At 50.9% G+C, this 14,191-nt stretch overlaps 1 protein-coding gene across 4 annotated transcripts in view; it reads left to right on the top strand.

The window, feature by feature from the left end:
• Positions 1-13,854, top strand: part of dlgap4b (discs, large (Drosophila) homolog-associated protein 4b) — a 263,244-nt gene extending 249,390 nt beyond the window's left edge. For 3 of the 4 annotated variants that reach the window (XM_069179621.1, XM_069179619.1, XM_069179623.1), the window contains 6 exons: positions 464-852; positions 1,328-1,416; positions 3,243-3,679; positions 6,155-6,246; positions 8,832-8,984; positions 10,920-13,854. In XM_069179621.1, coding sequence (XP_069035722.1) covers positions 464-852; positions 1,328-1,416; positions 3,243-3,679; positions 6,155-6,246; positions 8,832-8,984; positions 10,920-11,138 — 1,379 coding nt within the window. In that variant the 3' untranslated portion in view covers positions 11,139-13,854. Of the gene's footprint in view, positions 1-463; positions 853-1,327; positions 1,417-3,242; positions 3,680-6,154; positions 6,247-8,831; positions 9,022-10,919 lie in introns of all 4 variants that reach the window. The other variant, XM_069179620.1, reaches the window with a different exon arrangement.
• The last annotated feature ends 337 nt before the right edge of the window (positions 13,855-14,191 follow it).

Below are 14,191 nucleotides of genomic sequence, written 5' to 3'. Positions count from 1 at the left end.
CTTCATCTCGTGTACTGGCCCCTCCTTTCCACTTCATTCTCTCTAAAGCTTTGCCCGGCTTTCATTTTTATCCGGTCAGTTTCAAACGGAGACCAGGAGACTTTGAAGAGCTGGAGGGAATGGTTCACTGGTGAAGTAAGGTTTTCTGCCACCACCCCCAGGCAAGACAGTGAAGATCTGAACTCAGCCAGACTCTGGTTGTTCAGCCAGCAAGCGGTGTGATCCGGTTGTGATGCAATGTTGAAATTTGTGGACTCTAAATGCGAGGTTCCTAAAGCCCCATTGCTAACCAAGATCAGTGTCGCTGACGCAGTGGTAAAGAGTTCCAGTGCAACGCACACTCTGGAAGAAGCAGGTCGATGCTGGTGCTGGTAGTGTGTGGGAGTAGGTGACCAGCGATCGCACTGGAAGTGCCCATTCCCTAACTGACCTCCCCTCCTGTCTCTCTTCCCCCCTCCTCCAGCTTCTACATGCATAACCACCTGTAAGAAGACGCCCCCCCCAGTGCCCCCCCGCACCACCTCCAAGCCCTTCATCTCGGTGACGGTGCAGAGCAGCACTGAGTCGGCCCAGGACATCTACCTGGACGGCCAGGACCGCAAGAGCGAAGCCAACAGCCAGTCGGGGCTCAGCAACTCCTCGGACAGCCTCGACAGCACGCGGGCCAACAGCCTGGCCAAGGGCAGCCCGGCCCTGCCGCCCGTCGCCGCCCCCCGAGATCCCCCGCCCTCCGGCACCCCCCCCGCGGAGCCCCAGCATGACACCCTGAAGAGCAACAGGGGCACCCTGACCGCCGAGGAGGCCCGCCCTGAGCCCATCCCCAAGAGGAAGCTCTCGTCCATCGGCATCCAGGTAGTGGGGCTGGCAGCCTGGGGTCCTGACCTTGTCCCAGGTCGTAACTGAGCACCGTCGCCCCCTGCTGGTCAAGCATGGTACTGACATGCCCAGGGGACTTCCAATTACCTGTTCTGTCGCTGGAAACATGCAGTTAACAGTGAAAATTTACAATGTGAACTGCGATTAACTGGCCGCGATTGCTTATTTATCTTTGAAATTGTACTCCTTTGTGATATGACAAAAATGGCATGTGTTTTTAACTTCGTATCTGCCAGTGGATTTAATATGAAGTTGCTGCAGGGGGGGGATAACGATCACAGTGGGGGGGTTTTGTCCCGAGCCAGTCAGCTGCTGTTTGGTTAATCCTCACGCCGTTGATTAGCACAAAGCCCCTTGCAGGCAGCAGGGTGGGATTTGCGGGTTTCTTGGGAAGAAGAGCCCTCGTCCGGACCCAGCGTTGACGGATTCTCCTTTTTGGGTCTCTGGGCAGGTGGACTGCATTCAGCCCGTGCAGAAGGAGGAGGTCCCGGTCCTGACCAGATTCCAGTCGATCGGAGTGCAGGTGGAAGACGGCTGGGAGTGAGTGTCCACTGTGTTCGCTGTGCTGCTCGCAGCGTCTGTGGATTCATGACTGGAGCCTTTGTGCTAAAGTTAATGAGGCCAGCAGCTCCATTTCCAGTGATATACTGCACAGACTTTGTTCATTGTACAGTAGTGAGCATCCTGAAAACTGGGATATTGAAGAACATCAGAGCAGTTACAGAGGAGAGAAGCCTTCTGGCTTGAATAGCCTGTTTGGTTAAATCAATCTTTAATCTTGAAAATTCTTTCAGAACAGGGAATCTGAAAGCAAAAAGAATGATCTCCAGGCGAATAAGGGTAGATTTTACAGTGGAATTTCCTTTCTTCCCAGAAGGAATCGTGGAGATTACAGCTCTCTCTCTCTCTATTCTGAGTTAGGTGTTCAAAGGCCAGTCTCTGCCCTAAAATACAGGACTGGTTAAAACAGGGTTTTCATGGGAGTTCAAGTTCTTAGTGAAGTTCTTAAAAAAAACATGTCAAGACGAGATTAGTTATCAGGCTGTGTGGTAGGAATATTTAAATCAGTTTCAGGGCTGACGGGTGGTTTTGTTTGAGGTTTGAATATGTTTTCTTAGAAGCAGCATTTGACAACATGATTGCTTCAGCAATAAATCTGTCTGACAAGACTGGGTATGACCGGGTCTTGTTGTGGGTGAGTCAGGAGTTCGGCCTTTTGGGGAATTTGCCGGATTGAACCCAAGGCAGTGAACTGGAGTTCCAGTCTGCTTGCCGCTGGCGCAGTCTGTGCCATGTCCCGTGTCTTACGACCTCCGAATTCCGTGCTGGGGAGGCCTATCTCTTTGGGTCATATCTTTACACGTGATGACATATTTCAGAGGTTTTTGCTGCTGAAATGCTGTAGCCGGGTGCTGGCGTGGGCACAGACTCCTGCCAACGATGCCCAGCAGTCCCATCCAATCAATCAGTCAATCCATCGTCCCCTCTCTCTCTCCCTCCACACCAGCTTCTGGGAATGTGCTTAGCCAGCACTGCCCTCCCATCGATTCAGTGCTTTTTTTATTTTTATCTGCATGGATTGCTGCTAAATGAAGCCCTCGGTAGTGTTACATACAGAGAATCGTATTAGTATCTTCTGCTTCTGTAGGGCCGCAGTATTTACATAGCAGATTTACATGTGCCCTTTGGGAGGGCTCTCCTCTGGCCCTGCAAGCGTGCTGTGTGTTTTTGTTTGTTTTGTCGTTAAGAAGTAAACGGCCATATGCTGTTTTATCTGTGTCCCCCTCATCGCCCGTCTTAGTCTGGTCGGTATCGGTGACACTCCACTCACCACACACCAGCTCTCAGTGGGGAGGAGAGCAGAGTGATGAAGCCAGTTCGGAGATGGGGTTTATTAGGAGGCCATAATTGGTAAAGGCCAGGGGGCAATTTGGCCAGGACAGCCGGGGTAACACCCCTACCATTGAGAGAAACGCCCTGCGATTTTTAATGACCACAGAGAGTCACGACCTCAATATCCTGGGGCATGAGGACCCACGCAGACCGCAGGGTGAGCGCCCCCTGCTGGCCCCACTAACACCTCTTCCAGCAGCAGCCTTAGCTTTCCTCCAGGAGGTCTCCCATCCAGGTACTGACCAGGCTCACACTGCTGAGCTCCAGTGGGGCTGCAGGGGGATGATAGTGTGTTAGCTTGTACTGATTTATTAATGAGGCCTGTGTGGGTGTAGGGTTTATTGGTTAAGCCAGGTTGATGGAGTGGTGGATGGACGGACTGCGGAGGGAGGGACACTGGGGAGTAACAGGGTCCGGGGCGGCGGACCCCTGTAGCCCTCTGGCTGACGTGGATGCTCTCCCCCTCCCCTCAGGCTGGGACGCTCCGGCAGCATGGCCTCCAGACCGGCGGACGCCGACGCGCAGGACCCGGCCAACTCCAAGCCCTCTGACAAGACCGGGCCGGGCGGCGCCGACCCGGCGGCGCCGCCGCCGCCCCGCCCCCAGGCCGGCGGAGAGGGCGGGGCCCCGCGCCAGCTGTCCAACCGCACGGCCACGCGCAGCAGCAGCTCCTCCTTCTCGGAGAGCCTGGACCCCGCCCTGGACCCCTCCTCCCTGCCCCCGCCCGAGCCCTGGCTCGAGAACGCCGTCAACAGCGGCGCGCCCAGCGGCGCAGCCCCGCCCGGGGGGCCCGCCTGCCTCCGCGACGGCTACTGGTTCCTGAAGCTCCTGCAGGCCGAGACCGGTCGCATGGAGGGCTGGTGTCGGCAGATGGAGCAGGAGACCAAAGACAACCAGCTGTCTGAGGAAGGTAGGGCAGTCCTGGGCGGCCATGTTCATTTTGCCCAGCTTTCTGTTTTGTCAGGGGTTTGCCTTGCTGTGCCTCACCTCCCGGCGGTTTTCCAGGTGTTCACTGTACTTTACTCCTTTTACTACAGTGTGACGCTAAGTTTTCATGTGGCCCGTAAGCGTACGAGAACATTTGAAAGGATCCAGCTGAGTACAGACCACTCGGCACGTCTTTCTCTTTTCAGTTTGTTAGCGGCTTATGGCTAGCTATCCTCCCAATAGTCCCTCAGCTTTCCCGGGAACGGGTGTCAAAATTCAACGGAGCAGGTAAAGGTTTATTCCATACTGCAAGGAAAAGAAATACTTCAGCTGTGGAGCTATCTTCAGGTGTGGGAGAGAGAGGTTCTCTCATGCTTCGTCGACTGCTGGTCACTCTCTCTCCCCCACGCCTGAAGGAAGCCGAAATTATGTTTCTTTCCCCTTTTCAGCATGGAATAAACCCTTACCTGTTCTTTTGCAGCCTACGCATGCTGAGGCAGCTCCCTAGTTGAACGTCGTCAATATTTAACTCGCTGCGTGTGAAGAATTTCCCCGTTTTCAGTCATGTACACCGTGTGCAAATCATTGTCAAGATTCATGGGAAATTCAAATGAACGTCCAAACTGCACTGAGACAAAAGGCCATGGTTTTTGTAAGTGCAGCGCTAGTGTAGACCTCACGATAGCGAATCCAGTATTTGGTGCCGAATATGGCCTCAGCCCCTGACACTTACAGTGACAGCTGGCCTCTGTCAGCGTGATGCGTGATCGACTCCACAGCCACAGACTTGAGCTCTCTCTTCCGCTACAGGAATCAGATTGAGCCCCTAATACCTGCAGCAAATGGAGCAGTAGGGGCGTAAAGCACAGAATTACACTGCTCTAATCTTGGCGTAATTGAAGTGGGGATTAGTGTCAGTGGATCAGCTGGGACAGCAGCAGTCACAGCACCACTGAGTCAGTGAGTCCCATTTCCACGGTAAAACTGCGCTGGAGCACTCAATGGGACTGATTCTTTACCTGCCACCGAAGAACAGCAGGCACTGTTGGTCAATAGAGTACTATTGCAGAGAGCCGCTGTTAGATTTACAGTTTCTTTAGCTCATTCTTCCTCTTAACAGAACAGTGTTTTTTCTTAGTTCTAGGAAAGATTACGCACGTTAAAGCTGTGCCTGTTTCTCAGTGCCTGGGGATTCCCCCGTTACTCTTCAGGCGTGGCAGCAGGTGAAACTGGTAACGTCTGATCGGCTTGTGGATTTTGTCTGGTGTCTTTTACCCACAAGAGGGGGGGCCACCATAGATCGAGGTGCTCTCTCATGCCCCGAAAGGCGATCCTGAAATGTTAGCCTTTGTGTAAACATGTCATTGCTGTGTCTCGAGCCTCAGGAATTTTAACAATCGCACATAATCCACAAAGCCGTTTCTCCTGTGAGTCAACAGGGCCTTTGTTATCTCCAACAGAAGAATTTCAGTATGTTCCAGTTAAGTCCAGACTGTGACGTGAACAGTTTAAAGTATATGTGAGTGCACAAAGCTTTTTACTGCAGGTCAAAGCGAAAGCAGTTATTGCACTCTACTAGAAACACAAGGGGTTTTCTGTTGCCCCTCTGCTGTGAGAAACTGTGACAGGCCACCTCTGCTGTTTTTTTTGCTATTCTTGTTGAAATGCCTGTTCCTTCTTAAACAGATGACAGGTTTAAAGGGTATGAAATGAAGTATGTGGAAAAATATGAAAACAGAGCCGTAGGTTCTCACCTCGTGGAGAGAATTTCTCCCTTCGTGTCTGCCTGGGTTTTCTCTGTAATCTAATCCCATGTGTAATAACGCTAGACTTTGCCCTTTGGGCCACAGGCCTTATTCACAGGAGGCAGTTGTGTGCTGAGCTGCAGAGAGCCAGCATCCACAAGTGAGCTGCCTCCACAGGAATTCTGTACTTCCAACTGTCAGAGGGCTGTCGGGGCACATGTTGGCCAGAAGGGGGCAGTAGTACATGTCTGACGTGACCTGCATCTTAAGTGCACTCAATATCTGCGATTTGTGATGACAGACTGCTACAGCTGATATGGATTGCATAGTTCAAAGGGAAAGTTTTACAAATGAGTGTTGAAACCATTTACAAACACTCCCCCAGACATCAACACTCATCAGTGGGGAGGTGTAGTGTCCCCTTCACTATACTGTCGCATTAGGACCCACACAGACTGCAGGGTGAGCGCCCCCTACTGGCCCCACTACAGTTCTTCCAGTAGCACCCTTAGGTTTTCCCAGGAGGTCTCCCCTCCAGGAACTGACCTGGCTCACACTGCTGAGCTTCAATGGGGCTGCAGGGTGCCGTGGCTGCTGGATTGTTTTGTGTGCGGGTTGCTGGGCGGCCAGACGGCCGACAGCTCCCGGCCTGGGGCGAGGTGTTGGCGGTGCCGGGGGTCCTCCTGCTCACAGCTGCGTCTGCTCCTTTGCAGTGCTGGGGAAGATCCGCAGTGCGGTGGGCAGCGCCCAGCTCCTCATGTCCCAGAAGTTCCAGCAGTTCCAGGGGCTCTGCGAGCAGAACCTGGTGAGTAACCCCCGTTCCTGTGCTGTCCGGTGACGAGCCTTTCTCTTTAAATGTGCTTTAACAACGGTGTTTCCCCAAGGGCCGTCAGAGTGGAGTGGCTCTCTGCAGGGCCCAGTCCAACAGGCACAGGGCCCTGATGTAATCACTGTACCCCTCTGACACGGGCTTGCTTTCTTGTTCCAGCTCCCCGTCCTTCCTCTCTCTTCCCACTCTCCCTCCTCCAGCCTTCCCTGCCCAACCTAGACAGGACAGGAATCTCTGGCCCGTTGTCTGTGGATTTGGACCTCTGCTCTTTGTAGTTCTCCCTTCCAGTCCTGCGTGTGACCGCTTAATGGTTTTAGTGCCGCTGCAGCAGTGGAAGGAGTAGTTTTCAGCTCACAAGGCTAAAATGACTGTCTCCTGTCAGCTGCTCTTGGAGTTCCACGTTTGTAGTGTTTATTTTGTGCCACACAACATCCTCTTAAGCCTGCCATTGGCCGATTCTTTTTTTCTCCCCTTTCTCGGTTAAACTCCAACTCGGCAAATTCCAAAGTGAAAGCTGCTCCTCGCGATCTGTCCACCGCTGGCACCCCTGCCTCAGTCTCTTGAACACGGATCACAAGCGAGGCTGATGGCTAATCCCACCGCCTGTTCCGCACGCGTTTCAGTCCTGCAGCTCGCAGCCCACCTGGATGAAAAGAGTCACGGACTAGGCAATTCATTTTCACCAGGCCTTTCGGCCGAACAGAGGTGTATGAACTGGATAAACTCGCCACAATAAAATCCTTGTGGTTAATCATTATAAAACACCTTGCGCTCAAAGTGCATTTCTTGTTTTATTAAATTGGAATATAGTGAAAACGCAGCGAATCCCAGTTCCAGTTTAAAGAGCTGTATACCATTGTAAAACACAGACCACTAGATGTGTTTGGACTGCAGTAGCCCTGGGGCGTTGACTTAGTCACTGGGATGAGCAGAGTTCCCATCCAGACTGCGTTCCCATCCAGACTAGACATCAAACAGCTGTCTGCTTATTTTTCAGTCCCTCCAGTGTGGGTGAAGATGAGAAAATTGATTCCGGAGGGGGTTAATACTAGGGATGTACATTCAGCACACTAAAAAACATTCAGACAAGGTTTTTTGGCAAAACCTTGATCAGTCTTTGAGCGATGCCAGTTCTCCAGCCTTCTCCATTCTCCAGAGATCTAGAAAGGCCTCTTCCCATACTGGCGACTCCTGCAGATTTCTGTCTCCTGGCATTTCGGCTTCAGCACAAAGGAGCAGTCCCACTAGTGAAGCTGTTAACAATGGAATTAACATAACTGTGTCTTGCGTTCTTGGATGGGTTTCAAGCCAGCAGGAGATGACAAATGATTATAGGAGCTTGCTCTCCGAGTGTACAGCTGGATCTGAGCTGGCCAGGAGAGGAGACACCAGTAGAATAATTACACTTGAAAGAAAGAGACGAGTAATTAGGGGAGCGATATTTCCCTGTACAATACTGGTACTTGTCAGATCTTGGATGCTGCACAAGACAAGAAGCTCTTTTGTGTCTGGTTCTTGCACGTTGTCTTCTGTCTATAACACTGTCTCAGTTCGAAGCTGGTTCTCGGGTTCTTATTTTTATTTGTTTTCGAATGTATTGCTTTGAGTTAAGAGACCTTTTCATTTGTTTGACAACCCTGCTCCGAGCTGGACCGAGTGGAGCTGTGAGAGTACCATCTAGTGGACATGTATTTAATGATCCAACCTTGAAGGCATCTTAAAAGAGCAGCATGTGTATTTTGATGTTTGATTGTTAATTAGGTGTTTGGTTTTTTTTTTCTGCTTGTGTATCTGCCATAGCAGAGGAATTATCAAGCCTACAGGAGCCTTTTGTTTTATTTGTCCACCTCTCATTTGAAACTTTCCTAAGTCATCATCTCATTTAATACATCAGTCCTGAAAGAACATCTTTCAGCCTCCATTGCAATTTCCCTTTCCCTCTTATCTGTTATCCCTTTTACCTGTGCTTGTAATTCATTATACAGTTTTAACTGGGTCTGATGATTTGTAATCCATTTCTAAAGTGTTTTTCCTTTAGGTATTGTAATATAACACTTTGAGCCATTGCTTTCCAGATTTTGATTTACTTTCGATCTTGAAATCCGTTCTGTGCCTCAAGCTGAATGTCTGTAACCTGTCAATTCAACACTGTCCCTTTTCACTTCTCATTCACTCCTTCAAAGTTAGATTTTTCCTGAATTTGTGAACTTTTGATTTGAGATTAACCACTGCAGCTTCAAAACGGTCTTCAGACCTCACCATATTGTGATCACCGTTCCCTAAAGGTCCTCTCACCCCTGTTGGCCTCAGTCTGTCTTGACAATTTGAAAAATCAGGGACCGGATTAATCTCTGCGTGTTTGTGTTCCTGCAACGGTCAAAGTGTTAGCGTGAAGAAACGTTTCTTACTCTTTGAAGGGGAAGAACCGAGGCAAATACGTTGCAAGCCCATCAGCTAGTTTTCTTTGAATCTTGTCCAGCTCTCGGTCAGCTCTTTTGGCCTCTTCTGGCTGACCCCTGACCCCTGACCTCTGACACCTGACCTCTGACCTCTCTCGGCAGAATGTCAACGCGAACCCACGACCCACAGCCCAGGACCTGGCCGGGTTCTGGGACCTGCTCCAGCTCTCCATCGAGGACATCAGCATGAAGTTCGACGAGCTCTACCACCTGAAGACCAACGACTGGCAGCTGGCCGACGCCATGGACAGGAAGGTACTGCCGCCCCCCGAGGCACTTTGCCCAGGCCGGGGTAGGGAACCCGCCGTACTGCCACTGCCGGCCCGCAGAGAGGGGCACGCACACTGCCCACATGCATGGCCACGGTCACCCCAAAGAGGTTCTGCGCCCCATCTCCCCCTCCCACCCCCGCGCTGTCACTCTCGGGGCTCAGCAGAGCCTCTTTGAGCATGCATGTTCATTCCCAGAAGCCACCGTGTAGCTAGAGCTGTGCATGCCCGCTGGGGGACTCCCTTCCTTTCATGTGCTTTGCTTTCAAAGACTTGGCATGACACAGGGGGAGAGCTGGGATGGAGTGAATGCTGTGTCTCTCTGTGTAGGTTCTGCAAGGTTCGCCTTTCACGGTTACAGTGTTTTCAAGGCAAGCGGAAATCCCCTTGCATGATGGGATGTGTGAATATTGACTCACACCATTTCTCACCCCCACGGCCACTGAAGCATGCTGTTAAAAACATAGTACCCCAGAAAGGTGTTCCTTGATGCATCCATGTACAGTATAAGCCCATTTCACTGTTTAAAATACAGCTGTCACTCTGATGAGGGTGAAACAGCTGTCCATAACCTCTTTGACATCATATACACTGCTGTGTAAAAGTCTTTCTGCGCTGTTCTGCTATTTTCTCCTTTTGTCCTTTACGCAGGATCACAATTCTGTCCGGATCTCCTGCTTGAACTTTGGAGTTTTAAGCGAACTCCTAGATCTGTATTTTGTAGTATAAAAGGTTGCCTTTTAGCTTCATGGATGAGTAGACATGAGAAACAAATATCGTTAATGACAAGCCTGTCGTATACCTGTGTGTTATGGATTACCTAGCGTACCACTTCATATTGGCTACTTCTGAATTTTGTTTTGAAAGATCTGGATCGATATGAACTAATGATTGCTAAATGGCAGGTTTGGTTTCATCTGAAGCCAAGCAGTATCAATAAAGCCTGCATAATCAGAAACCATTAGAGGACGATTTAAATCTTTTTTGATGCTCCTACAATAGAATTCTGATTGTGTCTATGATGCCCAAGACGTTTGCACAGCAGTGTGCACAAAGCACAACTTGATATGGACATGTGCATCTGCCCCTGAATATGAAATTATATAGTTTTAAATTATGCTTATTTAACAGGTTTGTCTGTAATAGCCCTTCTAAGTTTCCTTACCTTACTCAGGGAAGGTATGCCAATACTGACGTCTCTGTGAATGAAGATTTAATAGCAATGATGACGGCAGTATCAAGGGTCACCCCCACAGACTGAAAAGACCCAAGTCATTTAAAATGTAAAATATGTCCCTGCTTCAAATGTAGTTTTTTTTTTTTAAACTGCCACATTTGCAATTAATCCCTTCTAAAAAGCCCACCCCGATCATCACCATGTTTGACGGTACCCAGCAGCACGCAGTCGGTGGAATTTGGAAACGCGGCTGTTTCCCAGCAGCGGGATTCCTGTTGCTCTTCCTGTCCCGTATCGGACAGCGGAGCTGGGCTAGTGAACGAGCTGTGTTGCTCTCCCGTCCGATTTAGGGATCTAAAACCAGGGGGGGTCAGGAAACGGGAAGGTTGTATGCAGGTGGTAGTGCTATCGTTTTGTTGGAGCAAAGGCTCCGATGTGGTAGAATAATGGGGGTCTGATGTGCTGCCCTTCGACCCTAGTCCTCCCAGTGTGCACAGATTCTGGGTACTCGAGATCTCCAATAACTGGAACCCCACTAACCCTGAACTACTGGCTGGAATAGCGGCCAGGCTCTCTGTGTGGGTGTAGGTACTGCTCTCCTCTTTCTGAAATGACTATTAGAAGACTAATCCGGGCCGGAGAACCAGAGTCGGGGTCCACGAAGTTTGACAGCTTGGCGTTACAGCCTCTCATATTTTCTCTCTCCCTCTTTCCCTCTCTCCCCACGCGCCCACGTGCCCGCAGGAGGAGAAGAAACAGCCGCCCCCGGTGCCAAAGAAGCCCTCCAAGCCCAAGGCCGCGTCTGGCCGGGACAAAGGCGACCCCTCCTCGGACAAGCAGCGGCAGGAGGCCCGCAAGAGGCTGATGGCCGCCAAGCGGGCCGCCTCTGTGCGGCAGAACTCGGCCACCGAGAGCGCTGACAGCATCGAGATCTATGTGCCCGAGGCCCAGACGCGTCTCTGAGGCGGCCGCGCGGGCGTCGCCCGGGGAACACGGGGGGGTAGGCGGGTCCCGGTGGCAGCAGAGACAGCGTCCGGAACAACGGGGAGAACAAAACGCAGAAACGCTCCGTTTCCACGGCTGCCATGGGAAACCTCAACAGACTTTGAGAGGAGGAGGAGGATTATTATTATTACGATTAATATTATCTCCTAAACTATATCAAACTGTCTTAATGTTATAATACCTTGGATAAGAGATCTTCTACCACTTGGACTGATGCATCAGTGCACCCCGACATCCGCCTTTCTTTCTCTTTCACACATCACTCCGGCACCCCAAACTTCACACTGCACCCCCCCTCCGCCCCCGACTGCACACACATGACACTCCAGTCCCCCGACTTGACACACGCGCCCCGACGTCGCACACGCGTCACTCTGGCGCCCCAAACTTCACTCGCACACGCCCTCCACCCCCGACAGGCCTCGCACCCCGCGCGCTGCTCCGCGTCGCTCCTCGTCTTCCTCCTCCTTTGTTTTCAGCTGTGTGGCCGCCTGCCGGAGGCCAGGATCAGGTTATTCCTTAACCCTTGGGTGGGGGGAGTCGGTAACTCTGGGGGGGGCAGAGCTCTCCTCGGACGAAAGACCAGCGACGACGCAAGAGGGACGGACCCGAGGGCGGCTGGGGCCTCCTCGTCTCCGCCCCGCGGTTTCCCTTTCCATCTCCCGCCCCTCGTGCTTCATCCTCCGGCCTCTCTGTCCTCCCCCGGATTTTTGGCCCATCTTGACGTCGTTTCCTTTTCCTCTCTCCTCCTGAGCAAGCTGCCTCTTCCCTCGTCCAGCCTGGGCCTGTGGTTCCAGGGAAATGGGTTTGGATTTTGATTCCCGCGCAGTCACACACACACACACACACACACACACACACACACACCCCGCCCCCCCCCCTCCCCAGCAGCTGTGTCCGAAAAGCCTGGCCCCAGAGCGTGCCACAAGGTCCTCGTCCTGTGTCGCATCTGGTCTTCTCACAGTTGTAACGTCTCCCACCGCTGACGAGCTCTCTCTCTCTCTCTCCAGCTTATCAAAACACGTTTTGGGTTTTGAGCTCCTCTTTTTATATCTCCTGTAGGCCGTATAAGCTCATCTCGTCTCTCCTGGCCTGATACTCCCGGTCTAGAAATCGCGTCCGCTCAGGCCTGCTCCAGGGTGGGGCAGGCAGTGATGGCGTTAATCCCGAACAGCATGAGCGAGCAGTACACAGAGACTTGAATAAGTGCTTTAACAAACATCGGAATCTTTTTCTGGTTTTTTTTTCTCCCCCACTGCGTGAGCTGTTCGCGATGGCTGTTAATCGTCAGTATTGTCTTAGCTCATTGGCAGCTTTGTGCTCAGCTCCCAGTGGTAGGGGAAGGGCTGTGCTTCAGAGAGGTTTCCCTCCCTCGCTCTGAGGACGAGTGTGAAGCACGACCTCCGAAACGCAGGTTCTTGAGACTCGGCCTGTCCCCAGGCTGCTCTTGTGACGGCACCGTCGTGTTTTAATAAGCTGGAGAAGGCAGACGGGACAGGCTGTAAACGGTGGCCTATCGGTGGACAGCTGTCCAAATCCCAGGTTGTTGTGAACAATAGTCTGTGTGCCTGTTTTCATGTAACTGCCAAGGACAGTGGTATCAGTTTGGTCTGGGGGGGGGGGATCCATCCTGTTTTCATTGATTTTTTTTCGGGATGTCGGCAAATCTGAAACGCCATGGCTGTTCATTAGATTGTAAAATACGAGGACACAGTCTGTGGGCGTTCTCCATGTCTGGCTGACCCATCTTGTGCTCTGATCGTCCTCCATCCTATACAGTGGTCAAGAGGCCTCAGGATTCGGCTATCTGGTCCAGCTGTTCTTTCCTGGAGTGCGAGAAATTTCTTGCAGAGAATTGCACAGATCTTTACAGTCCCCTCCCAAGTCTGATTAAGTTCATAGGCATCAGGTGGAAATTACGATTTCATCCTCTCACAATCGGACTGGCTAAAAAATTACTCTGCTTATCTTTGAAAGGCTTATCTATTTTGACATTAGATTTTTTTTTTTCTGACAGCTATTTTATGTTTCTGTAATTCTTTAGGCTGCTGTGTAACCCTGTTGCAAGAACATCATATTATTACATCACTGATGCAAGGTGTCCTAAACGATGTAAAAGCATTCCCTCTGTATTACAATATTTGTTATAGAATACGTTTTTCTTCACATGTTTAAAATGAAACTTAAGTCCTGAGCTGCAAGCACAGCCACCCGGATCTTCAGCTACAAATGCAAAAAAAAAGACGGCACTCATCCTTGAGCCAGCCTTGGATAATCCTTACAAACCGTGTTCTGCGTTTGTACGCTCGTGTCCGTGCTCATGGGCATGCCCTGTTGGTACGGTTTTTTGAATGGAAGTGACCACTAGCTTGAATGGTGTTTCCTGTGGAGTGAGGGCTCCCCCTGCTGGCTGGCTTTCGGAACCGCACGTCCCTCCCTGCTCTGTGCCGACACGCTCCCTGTCTGTTGAATGTGGGTCTAGGCTCGCAGCGCGTCAGCAGGGGATGAACAAGACTGGTGGACGGAGGAGGGTGTCCTGTAGTTACACTCTCTCGCCATCTTTCAGTGGGTGGACAATCCGCAGTCACATTTGCACTCCAAATCCAAACTACCTACACATTTACCTTTTCCATTGTCTGCAGAAATCATTAAAAATCCATTATTTTACACACCATTGTCATGACTTGTAGTATCATTCTTCTTCCTGTTGAGGGGTTTTGTTTTGGCTTTTTTTTTAAAAAAAAAAGGTTTTGTGGTTTCTGTTCAGGTTGCCCATTTTGACATTGCAGTAACTTTGTTAGTGAGAAAAGTGAATTGCTTAGCTGATACCGTTATTCAAAATAGAATGTAGGGGATAGAAATGAGAAAATTGGGTTTCTCAGAATTGGGTCGTTTAATAATTAAAGGATCTTCAATCACTTCCCATTTCTTTATTTTAGGCCTGAGCAGTCAGAGCCTGAGAGCAGGGATTACAGACGAGTGGTGTTCGCTGCTCGGATCTTTCTGGAAGG

This window comes from Lepisosteus oculatus, chromosome 16 (assembly GCF_040954835.1).
Source record: "Lepisosteus oculatus isolate fLepOcu1 chromosome 16, fLepOcu1.hap2, whole genome shotgun sequence".
In the NCBI taxonomy this organism is placed as follows: Eukaryota; Metazoa; Chordata; class Actinopteri; order Semionotiformes; family Lepisosteidae; genus Lepisosteus; species Lepisosteus oculatus.
This window is presented reverse-complemented; position numbering and strand designations above follow the sequence as displayed.